Raw genomic sequence first — 23,640 nt, forward strand, 5'->3', positions numbered from 1 at the left:
GCTGGCCATGTGCCAGTATCAAGATGGTCAGCCCAATTTTTCTGCATCTTTAAGCACTAGCATTTTATGCTCCTGAGACCACAAAGACTGCGTGTCACTCTGGCTGACAGAGCTAAGATGTTCACTGCATAACTGCATGTGCCACTCAGGCTCACTCTTATGGTCACACATCCTATTCGTAGATTTGGATCAGGTGTCTACGACTATTTAATTTAAGTTACGTATTTTCAAAGTAACAAGTGGGGGGTATACATCAGTGATTTCAGTGTCAACCACATGACATGGTTTTCCAGGCCACACAACTAGAAACACACTGTTCTGCACACTTGCTATGGGAGCAGCACTCCATGCAGTGAACACTATCCCTGAACCTCTGGCCCTGGTGCTATGGAGACATCTTGTTTGACCTGTGATCTCTTGGGCTGCATACGAAGGCCAGTATGGCCTTTTGTATTTTCATGGTAAGTGGTCACCAACTACAATCCAGCCACTTTGACAACTACAGCTATGCCCTAGGACACTGTACAGTTCATTGTTTTGGTGTAGCTTCTCGTTTGCACATGCCCGACTTCTCATTTCTGTAAAACCCTTGTTATGGAACAACACTACTACTGTTTCCCTTACTGTCCTGCCTACTTGTGATGCCAATGCATCCCTTTCATTTGTTTAAAATGGCATAACATGAGTCTCTGCGACACTCGTTTACATAATGTGAGCTGTTCCTAGCATGATCGTTTGTTTCCTTGACCTGTATGCTTGTATAATCACCACACATTTCTTTGTTGAAGAAGCCAACATTTTGTGCCCGAAGAATGCTTTGTAACTGCAACAAGTTTGTTTATGAACAATGAGATCAAGAGTGAGCCAGTACCTAACCTTCTGCAATTGTATGTTAAATGTTCCCCAATCTTTGTCTAATTTCACTCCTGTGACATATTTATCAATGTGAGCATCTCTTTCTCTTACCCAGGTCATAAAGCATCTGAAAAAAAAATGATCTTTCTTCTTTAGATCTGCCAGGACTCTAATAGTGAGGTCATACATGGCTTTATCTATGTACAATCATTCACCAAAAGCCATATACAGAGTTATTCTATTACTGAAAATTTTATAACTAATAAAACAGGCACCACAGAAGCTGCCACAATATGAACAGGTTTTGGCCAAAGTATCAGGGCTGATCTGCAACACACAAATTTTCCCTCTCTTTTTCATAACCCAAAAATTTTTTAGGACAAATGTAAGAATAACTATGATTCACACAAAAGATAAGAACAGCCAATGATCTTTTGAACTGCATTTATCAGAAGTTATTGAAAGTAGGAATATTTTTCAAATGACCTACACTTTTAGAACTTACACTTCATCTAAATGTGAATTTTGTGACCATAGCACACAGCCATTATACAATACACTTGATATCAACAAGGGCTACAAAAAACATGATTATACCAGCTACCTGTCCCTTTCCACTTCTATTTCTATTTAAAACAGTCAGCACGTAACAGGTGAAATGAAAGTCAAGTGCAGGAATACAAGAATACTCTACAATTATCATCAGCAACAAGTTCCAGAAAACTGGCAATCTGTGACAATTTCATTGCAATGCATCTTTTACTCTACACAAAGACTTATTACTTGACTACAGGCAATACATCAAACATGTAAATACTTACAATATTCTCAGCTGCACTCAGTTCCAAATTTAATTCAGGATCCTCCTTGATAAAATCAGTGGACCATGATATTCCCAATGGATCTTCAATGGACTGAAAGACAGAAACAGTCTGTGAATTATAGCTGCTTGGTAACTTCTGTGTGTATATGACAGCTCTCCCTATTCCTCTCTCATGAGTATCATCCAACTTCAGAGATTCTTATCGACTGAGAAGGGTGAGTGTCAGAATGCAACCAAATCAATTCTCTGATTTTGCTATCAGCCATTGTGTAGTATTTATTTGGCAGACTTTCTATTTCTTTTCCTGTCACATAATCCACTCTGATTTCAGAGGCACTATGGCCTGCTCTATCGGATGGTCGTACTCCCATATACAAACTTGATATACGAATGTGGCAACATTTCAAAATTAAACTCAAATAATAAATAGATGCAAATAATCTTCCAGCTGTAAACCCATAAACAAGAGGAATTTTTGGTTATTAATCAAATGACCATGGCATTCCACACATTATCAGCAAAATTAACCAAATTTAATGCTATTTACACAGCTTCTTGCTCTGTCACCACATATTTTCAGTGCCTGCTCTTTAGGAAACAATTGAAACTTATGACGTGTACTCGATGAAAATCTTACAGAATTACATACACCGAAAGCAGGATTTCAGTAATGATATAAATACTACATTGAATAATGACTGGGAACTCTACAAAATATCCATGATATATAGTTCCACATCATCTGTTATAGCACTGTGACACAGAGACGTGTAACAAGATTAACAATTACTTCCAAAAGACTTTCCTTGCTCTGTTGACACCAAATATGTACTTAAGGCATTCATTACATAGAATCATAATAAAAAATTAATGCAAGGGTAATGGTTTGTAAACATATCCTTGTTACAAGTGTTGTTAAAATACTATTGGTAATAACCTACAATTAACATAGCTCACTAGAGTCAACTGGAAGACCACAAACATTCTTGAAAATAGCTGGTATCATAGTTTACAATTGTTCACCATCCATGAAAATTTAGCTTTAATACCCCGTATTTGTGTCATGACATCCTTACTGCACAATACAGTGCATGTGTGAAAACTTACATTATGCTCAGATCAATCAGCATGTAGTTTCAGATCGAGATCTTGCTTTACCCAAACACTAGCGCTGTCAGCCTTTAATGGGTCTGCAAGAAACTGAAATAGCAAAAAAATTGAATCATCTAGGGTTCTGTGTCTTGTTCCTACATGACTCTCTCAGACAGGGGGAGGGTGGCAGAGAGAGGTGGACGGCGCCAGAGAGAGGTGGACGGCGCCAGAGAGAGGTGGACGGCGCCAGAGAGAGGTGGACGGCGCCAGAGAGAGGTGGACGGCGCCAGAGAGAGGTGGACGGCGCCAGAGAGAGGTGGACGGCGCCAGAGAGAGTGGACGGCGCCAGAGAGAGGTGGACGGCGCCAGAGAGAGGTGGACGGCGCCAGAGAGAGGTGGACGGCGCCAGAGAGAGGTGGACGGCGCCAGAGAGAGGTGGACGGCGCCAGAGAGAGGTGGACGGCGCCAGAGAGAGGTGGACGGCGCCAGAGAGAGGTGGACGGCGCCAGAGAGAGGTGGACGGCGCCAGAGAGAGGTGGACGGCGCCAGAGAGAGGTGGACGGCGCCAGAGAGAGGTGGACGGCGCCAGAGAGAGGTGGACGGCGCCAGAGAGAGGTGGACGGCGCCAGAGAGAGGTGGACGGCGCCAGAGAGAGGTGGACGGCGCCAGAGAGAGGTGGACGGCGCCAGAGAGAGGTGGACGGCGCCAGAGAGAGGTGGACGGCGCCAGAGAGAGGTGGACGGCGCCAGAGAGAGGTGGACGGCGCCAGAGAGAGGTGGACGGCGCCAGAGAGAGGGAGGCGCCAGAGAGAGGGAGGCGCCAGAGAGAGGGAGGCGCCAGAGAGAGGGAGGCGCCAGAGAGAGGGGGAGAGAGAGAGAGAGAGAGAGAGAGAGAGAGAGAGAGAGAGAGAGAGACACTTTGAAACTTGTGTAGAAGCTGCCAAGGCCACAACACTAATAATCACATATATTCATCAATTAGAAAGAGGCAGCAAGAAAATATGGTGCACAAGTCTGATATTTGAAACCAAAGCTGAGTTTATTCTTGAATGCAGGTACAACAATAAGCAATTGACCCCAAAATATCAATCAAAAATATTTCTTACATATCAAGCAGCAACCAGTGTAGACAGTAACCATACAACTATGAAAGAGGATGTGTTTTACATCAATTGCCCGAAAATGTTAAGTTGCCCTCCCTTGAAGAGATCGATAAAAACCCTCCTCGTGAATTAGATATAAAACTAAGTCAGCCACCGTGGTATCAGGGGTAGCACGTCAGGGAGATTAAGATTCTGCCACAAGGTGGCTAGGTTAGACAGTACAGCAAAATGTAGACCACTGTTGAATGGGAATGACTACAGTGGTGTGGCACTGGAGGAGATGACCATGAGACCACCAGATACAGCTGATGTGGAGCTGGCAGAGGATGGCAGAATGCTTGTGAGAGCCTTCATGGAGGACCTCCATAGATTTATAGTCTTCTTATCACTGGTTGTTTGAAGTCACAGTGATTCATTCCGTATTTCAGGTTCCTAAAACTTGATGGCGTAATACTGATCAGAGGTCTCTTTCCAGGATACTGATTACAAGAGCCAGTTTACTGGTAGCCCATTTGGGCAAGCTATCAGTAAGTTTGTTCGCAGGGATCCCAACATGACCCAGACTCCAAACAATCATCACTGAGAATCCACATTGCTCAAGGGCATACTGGGACTACTGGTTAGCAATGACCAAGGTATGCTGAGGGGGTTGAAAGCTTTCAAACTGGTCAAGAAGTTGCTGAAGATGAAAGACCCACCAGTGGTGGAAAGGATATGCTTAAGAGCATGAGAGATGGCTACCAACTCTACAGCTTCTGGCAAGGAAAATTAGCTGTAGAGGGCCTCAGGAGGGACCGTGTCTTTCGGACCTCATGATGGATCAAGAAAAAGATGTGACCAATGGGTTTTCCACAGAGGTGAACATGAGTGGGCCCAGAGGAGAGGTGGAGGAAGAAATAACTGGAGTTCAGAGGGGAGGGACAGGGTGTGGACTGCGATCAAAATCCCTGAACCGGGCCGCCATTATGGAAGATGGGTTTCCGTGTTTGGAAAGAAGGGATGATAGTTTGGATGCATAAGAGAGTTGCAAACATAGGTAACATAACTGAGAAGCTGTTGTTGGCTCTTGATACACAATGAATGGATACACAATGAATGGATCCCAGCCTCCACACAATCTGTCCACAAGACTATTTCAAAAGGCTCCTGTAGCAAATCAAACACCACAGTGGTGTACATCCTGTATACACAATGCTGAGGATGATGCCGAACCATATAGCAGACTCCCATAACCAAGAAAGGGTTGTATTACGGCTTTGTAAAGCTGCAGACGGGCAGTGCACTCTGCTGGTGTTACTCAGGAGACAAAGTGTACTGAGGTGCAGCAAGCACTTTCACTTACACTGCAAAATACTGGGAATTCATGTCAACTAAGAAATAAACACCAGTCCTAAAAAACAGTAAGTTCCTGCCACATTGAGTAGTTTGTCAGGAAGATATAGTTCTGGTTGTGGATGAACCGTACGATGTTGACAGAAAACCATGACATGGGTCTTGGCACCTGAAAACCAAAATCCATGGGTGAGTGCCCATGACAGCATCTTTCATATGGTGCCTTGCAGTCTACATTCAGTGGCACCCCCACTATAGGAGCAATAGTAAGAGGCCCAAATAGTCAGCTTGTAAGGATGGTGATACTAATGACCTCACAGCTAGAGGTGACCATTGATGGCTTGCAGAAAGACAAGGACACACTGTAAAGAGCCCTGCAGGAGTCCATTCTCTTGGGTATGTGGAGTGTTGTGGGAAGTATGGACTAGAACCCAGAACATACACTGTGACAGGACATTATAGATAAAAATTGGGAGTGTCTCCCACATAACCCACTCGTGTAAGGCTGCAAGGATATGGCCTCACCTCCTGGCGTCATACAGCTTTTGCAGGTCAAAGATGGCAATAATGCATTGACATTGGGCAAAAGCTCATAGGCTGGCAGACTGCAGGCAAACCAGATCAGTAGTGGAACAGCCTTGGCGAAAGCCACACTCGGATGCAGCCAGAAGACCCCTAGACTCAAGGAGCCACACAGCTGCCAGCTCACTGTGCATTCAAGAAATTTATGGAGAACATTGGTAACACTTGCTGTGTGAGAACTGCTCATCTCTAAAGGTGCTTATCCTGTTTCAACACTGTGACACAATGATGCTTTGTAATTGTTGCAATGGGAACTGGCCCACACTCCAGATCCAGTTATAGATGGCAAGGATATGATGCTGACAATCCACTGATAGGTGCCTGATCATTTGGTTGTGGATATGACCTGGCCCTGGTGCTGTATCAGCACAGATGACTAGGACACTGATGAATTCCCACTCAATGAATGGAGCTTTATACAGCTCCAGGTAGCATGTAGTAAAAGATAATTGCTTTTGCTCTAATCATTGCTTGATAACATGAAAGACAGGTTGATAATTCTCAGATGCTGAGACTCGAGCATATGCAGAGCAAAATGTTTGGGAATGGTGTACGGGTCAGTGAAGACAGTGCAATTTCAAGGCAACAGCAGATACACCTACTAGTGTCTGGTGTACGTAGAGAAATCTCATCTTAGGTCAAACCTGCAGAGGAGAGGTGGTCTGATGGTTGAAACATGCTGCTCCCAGCATTCTTGTTGGTAACATTTCATCAGATGGCAGAACTGGGGATGAAGCCACTTAAAGTAAATAAGATGCTCCATTGATTAGTGCCACTTATGGTGCTGGAGAGCCTGCCTACTATCACTAATGGCCTCAGCAATCTCTGATGATCGCCAAGGTACTCTTTTTTGTTTAGGGCACTCAACTACAAAGGTCATCAGCGCCCAGTTACAAATGTTAGTGCACTAATAGTGTAGAAAAATGCAAGGGGGCAACACCAGAATGTAGTTGCAAAGATGCAGATAAACAAAGTAAAAGAGTTAGATCTCTTTGGACAAGTCCGTCAATGTAATAAAACTAAGGACACAAGCAGCTCCTCGAGAGTCATCAGCTAAAGGTCCCTGTAAGGTAGACAGCAGACACAGGACAACATGGGAGTGAATAAAACAGGGACAGGACAATAAAATATGGCGCACCATCAATGGATGACCACAGGGGCATTGCGGGGCGGGGTCACCAGACAACAGGTAGCAGTGGCTAAAGCGGCAATGCCCAATAAGCTTCGCGCCAGTGTGTGCGAACATGACGTTCACTCCAGATGCGATTAGGCGTGAAGAAGAAAGCCTTTACCTGCAGGAGAAAGGTTCTTCAGCATCTTAATATGGATACCATCGGGCCCTGGAGCACAGCATTGGGACCGGGCGACTGCTCTTTCGAGTTCCCGCACGGTGAACTTTCACGATTCAAAGATTGGAAAGAAGGTGGCCGTGCCTCTGCTTGTTTTTGGGGGAGGAAGGCAGGGTGGTAATGGGCAGAGCTCCAAACCTCCGTGAAAAAGCGGCCGCAAGCATTTGAGACATCCTCAGGATCCATAAGGACTTCATTCCCTACAGTCAGGCCAGAAATTGGGGAGTGGACCTTGGTGCTAGATAGCCAGCGCAGACCACCCCAGACTACCGGAGGAGGAGTAAAACTGTTGAATGAGCTGGTGAAAGCCACCCAGCAAGCCTTTTTGCTTTCTTTGATAACACGACGACATTGTGCATGGAGTAGTTTGTAACTGATGCAGTTCACCATCATAGGGTGGCGTTGGAAGGTGCGTAAAGCATGTCACCAAGCACGAATAGCGTCGCTGCATGCTGTAGTCCACCAGGGGACTGGGACTCGATGTGGAGAAGAGGAAGTACGAGGGATGGAATATTTAGCAGCAGTGAGAATAATGTCTGTGAGGTATGCAACCTGACTATCGCAGCTGGAGAAGTTTTGATCGTGGAAGGTCGCCAGGGAGGTTCCAGCTAGCGGAACGTATGATGCAGGAGATGGATTATGCACGGGAAATGATCGCTCGAGTATATGTCAGACAGACCATACCACTCGAACCGATGTGCAAGTTGGATAGTGCATATTGAGAGGTCCAAGTCGGAATAGGTATGCGTTGCGTCCAAAAGGAAGGTAGGTGCACCAGTATTTAAGCAGACTAGATTGAGGTGGTTGAAAAGGTCTGCCAAGAGGGAGCCTCTGGGGCAGGATGCTGGAGAGCCCCAAAGGAGATGGTGGGCATTAAAGCCTCCAACCAACAAAAATGGTGTAGGAAGCTGAGCAACCAGTTGTATCATGTCTGCCTTAGTAAAGGCAGACAACGATGGAGTGTAAACAGTACAAATGGGAAATGTGAAAGTTGGGAGAGTAATTCGGACTGCAACTGCCTGCAGATCTGTGTGCAATGTGATTGGATTGTAGTAGACATCATCCCGAACCATCAACATCATCCCTCCATGAGCAGGAATACCTGCCACGGGGTAGGTCAAAAGACACAGAGGTATAGTGTGCCAGGTCAATATGATTGCATGGGTTCAACTTCATTTCTTGGAGACCTATGACAAGCAGGAAGTGCATTCGAAGGAGCAATTTTAGTTCCTCTCGGTTAGACCGAATGCCGCGAGTGTTCCATTGAAGATGTGCCATTATGCAAATGAAAAGAAAAAGAAGAAACAAGAAAGGGTCACCTCGATGGCCGCTGAGGGCCTGGCTTCACGGGAGCACTGCTGCTGCAATCGATAGGTGATGAGTCATGGTCCATCAACTAAACAGTTGTGTCTGCCACCTTCCTGAGCTGGTCAGGAGGGGCAGCTTCCTACGCCAGTGAAAGGCCAGATGATAGGCTACCAGCTATTGTGCCTGGCAAAGATGGAGAACTGTTTTCTATGAGCCTTCTTTGAAGAATTATGTTTTGTCGAAAGAACATTTGATGGCTGTGAAGTTTGTGTATGCAAGAAATCTTTGCATGTCGGTTCTTTTTTGAAGGTCCAAGCATCTGATTTAGAGGTCCTCATCTTAGCAGTAGCAGATTAGAGTCCTGCATGACTGAGTACATGAGCACGAAATACGAGATGGGGCGAGCACACCCTAACTGGGTAGGCTGCCCCCACTAGCTCTGGTGGCGGAACATAAAATTCATGACCGATTATGTAGCACGTAACTTCAAACACGTTACACGTGTCATTATTGTGTGAGACTGCAGTCAGTACGGGCTTCTCATTTGTGGTGTGTGTGTCTCTCTCTCTAATCATGCAGCTTGTGGAAGCTAGTGCAGTAAGAAATAAGATTGAAACCAATGTTTACACATAGAAGGAAAGGGAAGGTCTAAAAAGCCAACTATGGAGTACATTTCTGTTGGTTGTAGACAAAAACAGTGCATCTACTGGGTATGTATCAAGCATTAACTGCTCCACATTATTGAGTTTCCAGTGTGGAACCCCTCATTTAAAGACACACAGTTGAAGGAAACTTTACAAAGATACATCTCCTTCAGGGATACCGGCAATAACAGAAACTAATATTACAGCAAAATATGTTGCAATGTGTGCTAAAGATATGAGACCTCTTAATGCTGTTTCCGGTAAAGGTTTCAGAGAATTAGGTCAAGAATTAATACATCCATGTGCGCATTACGAGAAGTTAACGTGGCAGATGTCATGCTACATCCCTCTACTTTAAGCAGACATGTCAAAGAACCCGATGCAAACTTGAAACATAACTTATTTCACAATACATTTTTAAGGGTATTTGAAAATTGTTTTCCCAAGACAATAGTTAAACATAATTCCTGGAAAACATATAAAAAACCTTGGCTAACTAAAGGAACAAGAATATCTTGCAACTGTAAAAGAGAACTGTAACAGCAAGAGGGAGTACTGACCCCGAAATTGTTCAATATTATAAAAACTATTGTCCGATACTAAGAAAAGTTATTAAAAAGTCCAAAACATGTGCATCATGTCTGAGATCAGTAAACCTGGTAATAAAATTAAAGCAATTTGGAATATTATTGAAAGGGAAACAGGGCAACCAAGAGCACAGGAAGACTTTAGTGCCATAAAACTGAATGACAAGTGTACTAACAAACAATCAGAAATTGAAAATATTTTCAATAATCATTTTTTAAATGTTGTGGAGAAAATAGGATCTAGATCTTCACTAGATGAAGCAAGGCTACTAATAGAAGAGGCCATACCTGTGCAGCTTGAAACAACTGTAATTCCACCAACCTCTCCCTCTGAAATCAGTAAAATAACAAACTCACTGGAAAGTAAAAGCTCTTATGGAATTGATGGCATTTACAGCTAGGTACTTAAAGCTTGTCCCTCACAGATAAGTAGGATTGTCAGCCACGTATGTAATAGCTCTTTGGAGCAGGGTGTTTTCCCCGATAGACTGAAATATGCCATTGTAAAACCATTGCATAAAAAGGGGGATACGTCGGATGTCAACAACAACCGACCAATCTCTCTTCTGACAGCTCCATCAAACATTTGTGAGAAAGTAATGTATGCAAGAGTAGCCTCCCATATTTGTAAAAATAAAGTACTAACAAAATGTCATTTTGGTTTTCAGAAAGGCTTTTCAACAGAAAATGCTATACACGCTTTCACTGATCAAATACTAAACGCTCTGAATAACCGGCTATCACCCACTGGTATTTTTTGTGATCTCTCAAAGGCCTTTGATTGTGTAAATCATGGAATTATTTTAGATAAGCTAAATCATAATGGTTTGAGGGGGACAGTGTACAAATGGTTTAACTCATACTTAACTGGAAGAATGCAGAAAGTTGAAATAAGTAGTTCATGTAATGTTAAAACAACAGCTGATTCCTCAAACTGGGGGGCTATCAAGTATGGAGTGAGACTGTTCTTGATATACATTAATGACTTACCATTCCACATTGATGAAGATGCAAAGTTAGTTCTTTTTGCTGATGATACAAGTATAGTAATAACATCCAAAAACCAAGAACTAAGTGATGTAATAGTAAATGATGTTTTTCACAAAATTATTAAATGGTTCTCAGCAAATGGACACTCTTTAAATTTTGATGAAACACAGTATATACAGTTCTGTACAGTAAATGGCACAACTCCAGTAATAAATAGAGACTTTGAACGGAAGTCTGTAGCTAAGGTAGAATTTTCAAAATTTTTAGGTGTGTCCATTGATGAGAGGCTAAACTGGAAGCAACACAATGATGGTCTGCTGAAACGTCTGAGTTCAGCTACGTATGCTATTAGGGTTATTGCAAATTTTGGTGATAAGAATTTCAGTAAATTAGCTTACTATGCCTACTTTCATTCACTGCTTTTGTATGGCATCATATTCTGGGGTAATTCATCGTTGTGTAGAAAAGTATTCATTGCTCAAAAACGTGTAATCAGAATAATTGCTGGAGCCCACCCACGGTCATTCTGCAGACATCTATTTAAGGATCTAGGGATCCTCACAGTATATATATTCACTTATGAAATTTGTTGTTAATAATCCAAACCAGTTCTAAAGTAAGAGCAGTGTGCATCGCTATACCACCAGGAGAAAGGATGATCTTCACTATGCAGGGTTAAATCTGACTTTGGCACAGAAAGGGGTAAATTATGCTGCCACAAAAGTCTTTAGTCACATACCAAACAGCATCAAAAGCCTGACAGGTAGCCAACTAACACTTCCAGACATACAATTGCTGCATCTCCTATCTGCGATTGTATTGAAATATCATTTTACTTTCCAAGTGCTTTATGTATTTATCTGTGTCACGTACTCGTTCTTGGAAACGTTACTTTTGTATTAAAAGAGAGAGAGGGACAGACATAAATACAGAGTGTGTGTGTGTGTGTGTGTGTGTGTGTGTGTGTGTGTGTGTGTGTGTGAGAGAGAGAGAGAGAGAGAGAGAGAGAGAGAGAGAGAGAGAGAGAGAGAGAGGCGTTGGATTTGTACAGTACAGTGCAGCAAGCCGGGGCGAGGTGAGGTGAGACGTCAGTGGTGATCGGTCATGCTCTGTTGTTCAGATTCTGGACACACGGATAACCGACATGGGGCGAGTATGTGGCCGAGCCGAGTTGTATGGGGCCGGACACAAGCAGCTCGGTCCCCCCTCAACAGGCAGGCCATGTTCGGTCAAACATTGCGCGTTGCAGCACTCTATAGCAGATGACGTTTGAGCCTTAGGGTTGGTGGGACGAAGAGGAGACGTTGATCGGGCGATATTAGCACTGACCGACCTGACGACCGAATCACTAGATGTTAGATTGCATGTCTATGTAGCTACCTCCCTGGTAGGCCTAGGAGAGGCGAGAACGGTACTGTATGTACCTGCCGGAAGCACAGTGAGCTTTCTGCTATTGAACAACTTGCAAGAAGCTGAGGCTGACACCTTCTCTTTTACTCGAGTTTCCTGTACACTTTTCTCATCTTTGTAGACAGGGCAGTCGCGAGAGGAGGCAGCATGGTCGCCCATACAATTGACGCAATGAGGGGATGGAGGTGGACAGGTAACGCATTTAGCTGGATTTGAACAAGACTACCGTGTATGGTTAAACCGCTGACATTTGTAACACCTTGTAGGGCTGGGTACATACGGCTGAACAGAAATGATCTCATAACCCGCTTTAATTCGTGAAGGTAATTGCACATTGTCAAATGTCAGGAATATGGTTCAGGTCGGTATGAGGTCCTTGTCGCCCCTTTCCATGACCTGATGGATGGCCGTCACTCCCTGATCAGAGAGGAAAGACAGTATCTCCTCATCTGTTAGTACGTCGAGTGACCTGGTATACACCACGCCACGTGATGCGACGCGACGAATTCAAGGTGTGGTGGGCCTCCACCTGTACATGAAATGTGTGTAAGAGAATTGCTCAAAGTAATTTTTGGGCCTGGAAGGCACTCTCTGTCTCCAACAGCAAGGTACCGTTGCACAACCGAGTACAAGATTTCACCGGTCCTGGAATTGCATCTACACCCTTCTGATTGACGAAAGGGTTGACTGTTGAGAGATCATGACTGCCAGATCTGGTGACAACAAGAAACTTGCTGGTGGTAGAATTTTTGGAACAGGAGTCGCATCTAGCTTTCTTTTTTGGGCAAAAGAAAGGGAAGAAGAAGAAGAAGAGAAGAAGAAGAGAAATCCATTGCAGATGAATCCCCGAAGATTGCCAGTGTCTCCGATGGTGTGCTCCTTCCTTGTGGGGGCCCTCTCAGAGGGCACTTCCGCCTTGGGTGATTGTTCACACCTCAGGTCACACCTCCCGAGAAACGGACGGGGGGACCAATTGGCACGTTCGGAAGGTAACAGCTCAGGCAATCACCCCTCCCTGGGCCTGTCCTTTACCAGGGGTACATGTGTGCCTTACTTGTCTACCCAGGGCGGGGAATTACGCGTTACCCCGTCACCAGCTATGCGTGAGAACGCGTGGGTTGGCCTTCAGACATGCACAGGGAGGGGAGGGGGGGTAGAGGCCTAGCCTAGGCCTACCCTAGGCCTAGCCGGGCCGGGCCCGGGCCCGGCCCGGCCCCATCCCTACTCGTCCCCAATCCTTCCCCCCCTTACCTCCCCTTCACACTCCCTCTTCTTGGGAGTAATGTATCGAGCCTTCGTCCAGAGATGGACGTTTGAAAACTCCAGGATCCTGTTTACTTTGTTTTTCTCTATCATCACGCTTTTTTTCTCTATTGGTCTTTCCCTATGTTCACTCTTCTCCTTGCTTTCATGCACTTACTTCTATCTCTGCCTCATTCTCCTTGCCCTATTCTCCTTGTCTTCTTCTCTGAGTCTTATTCTCCGCTTCAGCATTTGAGATTCTCTCTCTCTCTCTCTCTCTCTCTCTCTCTCTCTCTCTCTCTCTCTCTCTCTCTCCCCCCCCCCTCCCCTACCGTACCGGGCCGGCCCGGTAGGGTAGGGGAGGGGAGGGGGAGAGGGAGAGAGAGAGAGAGAGAGAGAGAGAGAGAGAGAGAGAGAGAGAGAATCTCAAATGCTGAAGCGGACAATAAGACTCAGAGAAGAAGACAAGGAGAATAGGGCAAGGAGAATGAGGCAGAGATAGAAGTAAGTGCATGAAAGCAAGGAGAAGAGTGAACATAGGGAAAGACCAATAGAGAAAAAAAGCGTGATGATAGAGAAAAAACAAAGGAAACAGGATCCTGGAGTTTTCAAACGTCCATCTCTGGACGAAGGCTCGATACATTACTCCCAAGAAGAGGGAGTGTGAAGGGGAGGTAGGGGGGGGAAGGATTGGGGACGAGTAGGGATGGGGAAGGGGGGTAGGGCAGCCTGGAAAGGAAGGAGAACTGCACTAGCTCGGGGCCCCATGCTTGCCACACACATATCCACAAAAGAGTTCTAGACCCCCTGGGGGTAAGGTACTCTGTTGTCAGAGCAGGCCCGAGGAACAGAGGATTGCTAAATCAGCTGCCAAATGAATGGCTGTAATTATATTCTGGGCTTCCTTGTTGATGCCTCCATGCGACAGGGAGTCCAGGCTGACAGCAAAGGCAAAAGCACTCCAGTCACCCATGTTGAGAGCCCATCTGGGCATGTATCCAGGGCAATGATGCTGGGGGAGGGACAGGAAGATTGTGGATTGGTCACTACCACACAGGTTGTCATGAACTCCCCAGTGGATGGATGGGAGAAGCCAAGGGCTGCAAATGAAAAGGTTAATGACCAAGAAAACTTGGTGTGCCATGCCAAAATGTGAGGGGGTATCAGTATTTAAGAGGCAAAGAAAGTTGTGCCAGTCAGCCTCTGAGGTCCTTATGCTGGCCAGTGATCATGGTTAAAGCTCACAAAGGGTTACATGTATTGAAATTGCCCAAGATTAGGAAAGATGGGGGAGCTGAGAAACCAATGCAAACAATATCTCATGAGGTGCTTTATCATCAGGAGGGAGGTACACACTGCAGATAGTACTATGCCGAAATGCACTTACCTGAACAGCCACAACCTCCAAAGCTGTATCAAGAGGCAAAAGTTTGATATACAGTGTATCCAGAACATATGTGCGAACTCCTTTCTGGGTACCATTGTGTGATTCAAACTAGGGTCTAAGGGGTTGCTGGAATCCCTGCCTTGGCCACAGGAGCTGAACAGCTCAGGTCTGCTAGTATGTGGGCCCACTGGAAGGTCCTTCTCCTTTAAACACTTTTCTTGTCTTTTCTCTCCTTACAGGATTTTGATGATTCCAAGGGCTTCTCTGAATCAGTTTCAGGCAAAGATGATCATGAAGCAGTGCGACCAACAGTTTGTGGTTCTTTCAGCCGCTTGCTGGTGTCCAGTTGGTAAGTGCAACCCAGGGAAGGAAGTGTCCCCAAGGACACCTTCTTGGCAACAGAAGCCAGAAGAAGCTTATTCATCTCAGGCTGGAAGGTGGGGACAAATATCCCTGGTGGATGGAAAGCTATCGATCCCAAAGCAGGTGTGGAAAAAGCAGCAAAAGGGGATCCCCCAAACCATCAGGGGGGCAGGGATGGTTCAGTGGCCCTGAGGGCCCACTACAGAAAGAGTAACAGGCAAGAGTATCACCAGCAAAGGGGAAATGTCTTTGTAGCTGTAGCATATGACATTGTGTACATGCTGGGGGCAAATGCTTGCATGTCCTTTTGGCCTCTTTGTCAGTTGGTTTGTCCTGAGTCTTGTATTCTTGTTCCTTCTTCCCTCTCTAGAAAACAGTGTAATCTGGTGAGCACAAAGTATGGTGCTTTCCACAGTCGACACAGATGGAGGGAGAGGCACATGGGGCATTTGCAGGCGATACTCATCCACAGTCTCTACAGATGAGGTTAGTGCTGCAATGCAAAGATGTGCCTAAATTCCAACACTTTAAGCACCACAGGGAGGGGGGGGGGGGCGAGGGAAGAGATCTACGATTGCACATCACATCAGTATACCATCACCTGGACCTTTCCAGCCAATGAATCACCCTAAAAGGCCCCTGGGGAGGGAGGGGGGGGGGGGGGAGGCATGGAGTGAAAGGTAATGGCGGTCGAGGAGGTTAGAATTGGAGTACATGCATACCCAGGTGAAGCAAGAAGTCCACTAGTTTTCCTTAAATAGTTTTCCTTCCTTCATTCTGAAAAACAATGCCATATCATTATTGTACAAAATGTAAGACATGTAAGATATGACAACTTTCTGCTTCTTTCCAGTGTCACAGTCATGGTAGTGATGTGATGAATTATGAATGCTATGTAAGTTACAAATTTAATTCTCTTGTAATTGAATGTAATTGTGAATTTGTCCTAAATCTTTACAAATAACAATGAATATAATCGTTTTGCTTGCACCACTAGCAATCCTTCAGAAGTCACAGAAAACAACTCACATATGCCATCTGGAAACCCACTGTCATTGTCCTAGGAACCCAAAACTAAAGACAAATTTTCCATGATAATTAACAGGCACAAGGAATGGCCTTTGATGTAAAAAGCAGTGACCATTTGTTTTATGTGCAGTAGAGTACAAATTCACAGCTGGTTTACTCTCCTTCACTTTTACTAGTCAAATGGTGGAATGATGCAGTCACACTCTTAGTACAATTATAGCTGTCAGTGAATATCTATGCAAGCCACCAAAGTTAAGTTTACAGCGATTTCCCTCTTGTCACATCCATATTTGTTCTTCCATGATTTTTCTGAAATCTCCTACCTTATGGGTGGACTTTCTCTGCATCCACTATATCCAGTATCTCAAATGTATCCCTATAAAAGCAGTGGCATAACAAATTCTGTTTTTGGACCACTCAACTGAAAGATTTTCATGGTATTTGCTGTAAAAAAACTGAGTGGTACAATGTAAGCGGAAAAAATACAGCACTTCTGCAGTTGCAGTGTTAGCAGGTGCATAAATATATTTGCGTTAATTTCCTTTTACTGTGTCTTTCTGTGTGGAAACCAATATTGTAAGCTTTTCTCTATCTGTATCTGTATTTAGCTTTTCCTTGTTTGTGGGAATGTGAGAGCCTTGCACTCGTTTACTAATTTCGAAGTTAATCTCTACTCTGCTGTAGCTGCCACTGCAATGTGACTTAGAAAAGCACCTGTTGAAAACTTAGCTCAGAGGGGGAGCAGGGGAGGGGGGGGGGGAGGACATCACCAGTGTGACTTACAAGTGGACAAAAGTACATTTGACATTCTGGCATGAATGTTCTCAAAACAACCGAGCCACATATGAGAAGCAGAGTCGCTGCCAGGTAGTCAGTTTCAAAGCTACAATCATCGCGATAACTTGGAAGTGATAAGCATTTTTCATTGCGAATAAAGCATTTATTCAAGAATAATTTGCATCTAATTTACCTACATCATAACAATATAATAAAATGGATTGCTATGTAATAAAGAAAAAAGTAGAAACATCTGATGATTCTAGTGACCATTCAGCCGCAAAAACCCCATCAGATGTAAAGGCAGAGTCCAGCATTTCGTCGAAAGTTCCACAATGAAGTTCATCGACTGATTCCTTTAATCACACAGATATTGGCAATTAATAGGATGTATCACCATCAGGATATTACTGATTATATAAAACACAAGCTTCTCACAGCTCCAAGGAAACCTGCAAACGGTTGTCTTTCCTAGTTCTAAGCACAACAAGGAAGGGCGGATTGAATGTATACAAGTGCATAATAATCATTTTAACCAGTATCCATGTCTGGTGATCTCCCAAGTTAAAAAGGGACTTCTTTGCATTAACTGTTTACTTTTTGTGAATAATAAAATGGCTGGAGGAAAGAAATCTATTATCACCAAGAAACTTGTGACTGAACCAGTAACAAAGTTTGCCAAACTTACTGGTAAAGATGGTGACCTTGAGACTCACTCTCAACTCAAGTACCATGTTGAAACATCAACAGATGCAAAATTAAATCTCTAAACTAGGAATGCAAACTTTATGTCATAAATCCATTAGGGAAAACAGAGACCATCTTGTACCCATAATAAAAACAATCATATTTCATGGAAAGCAAAATATTCCCCTGCGTGGTCATACAGATAATGGGAGTCTATTAGAAAATGATAATGATCGTGAAAGTATAGTGAGTAACATGGGAAACTTTAGAGCTCTTGTAAGACTTAGACTTGACTTTGGAGAGCTGCAACTAAACCATCACCTTGAGACCACTAAAGCAAATGCCACTTACATATGTAAAAGAATGTGTAAGGAACTTAATTCACGCTGTGAAACAGTGATGTTATCGAGATTACTGGAGGAAATCAAAGATTCTCATTATTACAGCATCATCTTCGATGAGGCTACGGACATAGCACACACTGCCCAACTGAGTTTAGCTGCAAGATATGTTGATGGTGATGTCAAATTACACAAAAGATATTTGAGTTTCATTGACATCAATAAAGACAAGGATTGTTGTGGAAGACGATGAACCTCAAGTGTGTCAAGATGATGTGGAAGACGATGAACCTCAAGTGTGTCAAGATGAAGAGTGTAGCATTACTGGTGAAGTATAGGCACTACAATTCTAAGGAGAATGGAAAGCCTTTCTCTGTCCCTGCGGAACTGTGTGGGTATAGGCTGTGACAGTTGCTCAGTTAACATGTCAGAATCAAAAGGAGCTGTGGCTACAATAAAAAAGAAAGCTATCAACGTGGAAGTGGCACCATGTCGAAGTCATCAGATCAGCTCAACCTTGCTGCCTCTCGCAGCTGCAAAGTTACAAGTGTGAGAAACTCACCTGGTACTATTGAAGTAGTAGTATCATTCTTTAGAGTGTCTATCAACCCTCCCTATTCACGTAAATTAATGCCCACAGACAACCCAAGTCTCTACTTCCTTTGTCCCCTGAGTCATTGTGGCTGCAGGATCAAAATACTGTCTGTCCCCTTGGACATGTTCAAAAGAATATAGACAACACATGCATATTTGATGTGTGAAGACTGGATATGAATAAAAATTTATTTTGCAGTGATAGTGACTCCTTCCATTTATGTTTAACCAAAAATATGTAACTTTACTTAGGGCTAACTTTCATGACCTTGTTTAGTCAAAAATCTCTGCTCCTTGAATGTAGCATTATTGAGCACCCAAATTCTGGTTGAAACTACACCCATAGCAATCAAAACCAATTAGCATGTACGCATTACGTTACCATTACTTAAAACAAAGATTAAGCCAGTACTTTATTTGACCGCTAACAACACCGTAATTTACTTGGTGTTGTTTCAGAATCAAGATACATATGTAGCACTTCCCTCCCCCTCCCCCCTCTCTTTTTATGATTACATTCCTTCCATGTCTTTGTAGTCAAAAGGTGCAATCCCATATTTTAGTAACTTTAAAGTGTATACGCGGTCTGTTACACAGCTTAATTCTTTTGAATGAACAACTACACAGTGCAGTAATGCATTAGCCTCCACTGGTGAAACGTCACAACAATATCAAGTTAGATATATTGCTTTCTCTGTGTGTTTTATAGTTAATTCTTGAATAGTAGTGCTGGAATGGACGTAACGTGTGCACGCTGTGTGCAGATGGAGGAGCTGACCTCAGCTAAAGAGCAGCTGAAGATGCTTTTTGCCATGTTCAGCAGCATTCAGGCTGCTGCCTACTGTAGTAGCAGTGGCCAAGAATCTGACAAGTCAGATGGGATGTCTAAGGTGCCACCTTTTTGCCCAATGGCTCTGCTGTCAAGACACCTTGTGGTGTACCTAATGTGGCCAAATTGTCCTCACCAAATGGTGAGGGATGGGTGGTAACTGTTAGCACTGAGGCAGAGAGTGAATATGGAGGCTGGCCTAGCCCATTGATCCTGTGTGATTGGACTGCCAGGCATTCATTCACCAGGGTCCAAACAGCAACAGGTGGGGAGGGAATTGCTTGTTAATCAGGAGCTCCAACATTAAATTCATTATGGAACTCCTTAGGGAAATGGTGTCCAGGCCTGGAAATGAATCCTACTTGTACTGAATATGTCTGCCAGGGAGCCTCATCCGAGATGTGGAGAATGTCCTGCCTGTGGCTATCAAACATGCAGGGTGCGGCTGTTTCCAAGTTGTGGCCCATGTTGGCATAATGCCTATCATTTGGGTTCTGATGTGATCTTCAGTTTATATGGACAAGTAGCACAAATGGTGAAGAGCCCCTGAGCTACACATGGAGTGTTTGCAGTACACAGTTTGTATCAGCATTTCCAGAATTGATTCAAGCCCTTTGGTTTGGGGTGAGCGGAGGGTCTCAACCAAAGGCTTCATCGATTCTTTGACTGTCCCGACTGCAGACTGCTAGACATGTGTGGAGAATTGTAGGAATACTTAATGGGTCTGGGATGCACTACACAAAGCAAGCTTTTTTAGGCTAGGCAATAGTTTGAGGTCCTCTGATGAATGCATGCTAGTCAGTGCGGAGATACAGAAAACAGACTGAATAAAAAGTAAAGACCATATTACCATCAAAATATTGAACAGTAAATTCTTGATGTATCCGTAGCTCCTGAATGTAATGCCCTCCAAGAAAATTGTCATGTTCAAAATACTCTTGGAACAAAGCTGGCTGAAACCTTGAGCAGAAACCCTTGAAATATTTAGCAAGCCATGGAATGTACACTGAAAAGACAGATTACACACCTCTGGTATGGTAGCATCAGAAGAGTGGAGGGGAGACGAAGGGCAAGAATGAATATGGATGAAATTTGTGCAATAAATGGAAGCCTATGCTATTGGTGGTAAAGCCCAAACAGTAGCAAAAGTAGGATTCTCAGACTCAATAATATTTTTTTTTGCCAACATATAACTATAGATAAAATACTTTTTGCCACAAATAAGTAGGCAGTTATGCAAACATTCATTTTCATTCCATATGTTTTGTGGATTAGCTATGACTGTTGGACATCATCACAAGAGAAGGTACTTTTACAGTTTACAATGTGGCAATGGCAGGTACTTCGCACCTATCAATTTGCACCATTCAGTTCTAATGTTATCTTACTGTTTTCATGTAATTTAAGGCATAAAGTAATGACTAACTGCATAGCAGAAGTGCTGTGTCATTGAAAGGCACATCAATTTTGCTAGCTTTCCCACAGATACTGCTTCAGAACTATGGTCTCATTTTACAGGCTGACTGCATTGTGGCAGCACTGTGAATAAGCAGACTAAATAGTTTCACATGACCAGTAATTATGGGATCCATATCCATTCTTGCAGATGAATTTCTTTTTTTTTTTCAAGAACCATCATACAGAATCACAAAATCATTCAAGAAGATTTTTACACCAACTAGGTATGTCTGTAGTTTTGCACATATTTCCTGTGACTTTTCTAACAGACTGGACTGACCTCTACCTTTTTCTATACGTGCGACAAACCACTGTTCCATAAATGAACAATTTGGATGGCAGAGAGGGGCCAGTTCAGCACCATTTTTTGTGTACCTGAATCTGCTAACTACACTTTGTCATGTGGGTCTTTTCTGTCTGTAATCCAGTTACTCACCACATACTTTTTCAGTGTGTGATTTACAGACCATTTAACATTTGCAAATATTTCTCTATGTAAATCATACTGGAAGTAAATGATATTCACTCATTGCCTGCATGGGATGCTAACAACTACTAGCCCTGCTCTTTCTAGCAAATCTATTCAACTAGCCTTCTTGAAAGATTCAGTAACTTCATTTACTATTGTTGTTGCACTGGCATCATGATCACTAACCCCTCTGTGCACTAATACCGTCTGTAAGGACATGCCTGTTCATAGTTACAAGGTCTAAAGTATTTTAATTTTGTGTGGGCTACTATACTAGCAGCTTACCACAGCTTTCAGAAAACTGCTCAAAAGTACTTCACAAGACTGCCTGTCCACAACACCTGCAGTGTATGCACAGACATCTTAATCTCTACTCAGTAGGTTATGATAACCTCCCTTTTCTGCACTACTTTGTGTTGGTTTTTCTTGAATAATTCTGTTACTGTCACAGCAGTATCGCATGACAAATAAAAACATACAATGCTGGAGTTCACATACATGGAACTATTAAGAGAACTACTAATTAAAACAGGAAACCATAGCTTGAAACTTGGGACTTCGTACCAATTTTCATATAACTTCATCAATGCAATCTCACGTAATTCTTATTTGTGCTTATAATGTAAAGAAGCAATTCTATGAACTCACAAGCTAAACTACTTCACCTGCTCAAAGGCAATGTTTAAATCCATATGGGTATACTGTAACAAAATGTTCTACTTTACCTGTTTCCTCATTTCCAACCTGTGGCATACTATAATACCTTAAGTTTTGTCATCTTTACATTAAAGTAAACACAGGACTGCTAAAGTGAACACACACACACACAATTGATAACCATCTCATTATTTTCACCACAACTCAGCAATGATTAGTTCCATGTGGTCATATAAATTCTATAATTACCTCTTTATTTGCACCCTCCTCCAACTCTTCTTTTACATTCATGCTGAATGGGTAAACTTGGGCCTGTGGTAAAAATAACAAACTGTAATTAATACATTTAAGCAGTCACAGTCCTCCCATATTATATAAAATGTATAACATATATGAAGCCCAACTGTCATACTTCCCAACAACTAAATAGTAGTTCTGGTTAATTCTTATCTTTTGAGTTCAAAATTCTTGGTGATGAGTTCACTATAGTACACTCCTGGAAATGGAAAAAAGAACACATTGACACCAGTGTGTCAGACCCACCATACTTGCTCCGGACACTGCGAGAGGGCTGTACAAGCAATGATCACACGCACGGCACAGCGGACACACCAGGAACCGCGGTGTTGGCCGTCGAATGGAGCTAGCTGCGCAGCATTTGTGCACGGCCGCCGTCAGTGTCAGCCAGTTTGCCGTGGCATACGGAGCTCCATCGCAGTCTAACACTGGTAGCATGCCGCGACAGCGTGGACGTGAACCGTATGCGCAGTTGACGGACTTTGAGCGAGGGCGTATAGTGGGCATGCGGGAGGCCGGGTGGACATACCGCCGAATTGCTCAACACGTGGGGCGTGAGGTCTCCACAGTACATCGATGTTGTCGCCAGTGGTCGGCGGAAGGTGCACGTGCCCGTCGACCTGGGACCGGACCGCAGCGACGCACGGATGCACGCCAAGACCGTAGGATCCTACGCAGTGCCGTAGGGGACCGCACCGCCACTTCCCAGCAAATTAGGGACACTGTTGCTCCTGGGGTATCGGCGAGGACCATTCGCAACCGTCTCCATGAAGCTGGGCTACGGTCCCGCACACCGTTAGGCCGTCTTCCGCTCACGCCCCAACATCGTGCAGCCCGCCTCCAGTGGTGTCGCGACAGGCGTGAATGGAGGGACGAATGGAGACATGTCGTCTTCAGCGATGAGAGTCGCTTCTGCCTTGGTGCCAATGATGGTCATATGCGTGTTTGGCGCCGTGCAGGTGAGCGCCACAATCAGGACTGCATACGACCGAGGCACACAGGGCCAACACCCGGCATCATGGTGTGGGGAGCGATCTCCTACACTGGCCGTACACCACTGGTGATCGTCGAGGGGAGACTGAATAGTGCACGGTACATCCAAACCATCATCGAACCCATCGTTCTACCATTCCTAGACCGGCAAGGGAACTTGCTGTTCCAACAGGACAATGCACGTCCGCATGTATCCCGTGCCACCCAACGTGCTCTAGAAGGTGTAAGTCAACTACCCTGGCCAGCAAGATCTCCGGATCTGTCCCCCATTGAGCATGTTTGGGACTGGATGAAGCGTCATCTCACGCGGTCTGCACGTCCAGCACGAACGCTGGTCCAACTGAGGCGTCAGGTGGAAATGGCATGGCAAGCCGTTCCACAGGACTACATCCAGCATCTCTACGATCGTCTCTATGGGAGAATAGCAGCCTGCATTGCTGTGA

General features: G+C 44.1%; 1 protein-coding gene across 4 annotated transcripts in view; it reads right to left on the reverse strand.

The window, feature by feature from the left end:
* LOC124554056 (zinc finger protein 729-like) overlaps positions 1–23,640 on the reverse strand; it is a 294,084-nt gene that overhangs the window by 242,873 nt on the left and 27,571 nt on the right. For all 4 annotated transcript variants that reach the window (XM_047128095.1, XM_047128093.1, XM_047128092.1 and 1 more), the window contains 2 exons: positions 22,157–22,219; positions 1,677–1,769 (listed from right to left, as the gene is read on the reverse strand). In XM_047128095.1, coding sequence (XP_046984051.1) covers positions 1,677–1,769; positions 22,157–22,219 — 156 coding nt within the window. The remainder of the gene's footprint in view (positions 1–1,676; positions 1,770–22,156; positions 22,220–23,640) is intronic.

Source organism: Schistocerca americana, chromosome 11, assembly GCF_021461395.2.
Source record: "Schistocerca americana isolate TAMUIC-IGC-003095 chromosome 11, iqSchAmer2.1, whole genome shotgun sequence".
NCBI classification, from domain to species: Eukaryota; Metazoa; Arthropoda; class Insecta; order Orthoptera; family Acrididae; genus Schistocerca; species Schistocerca americana.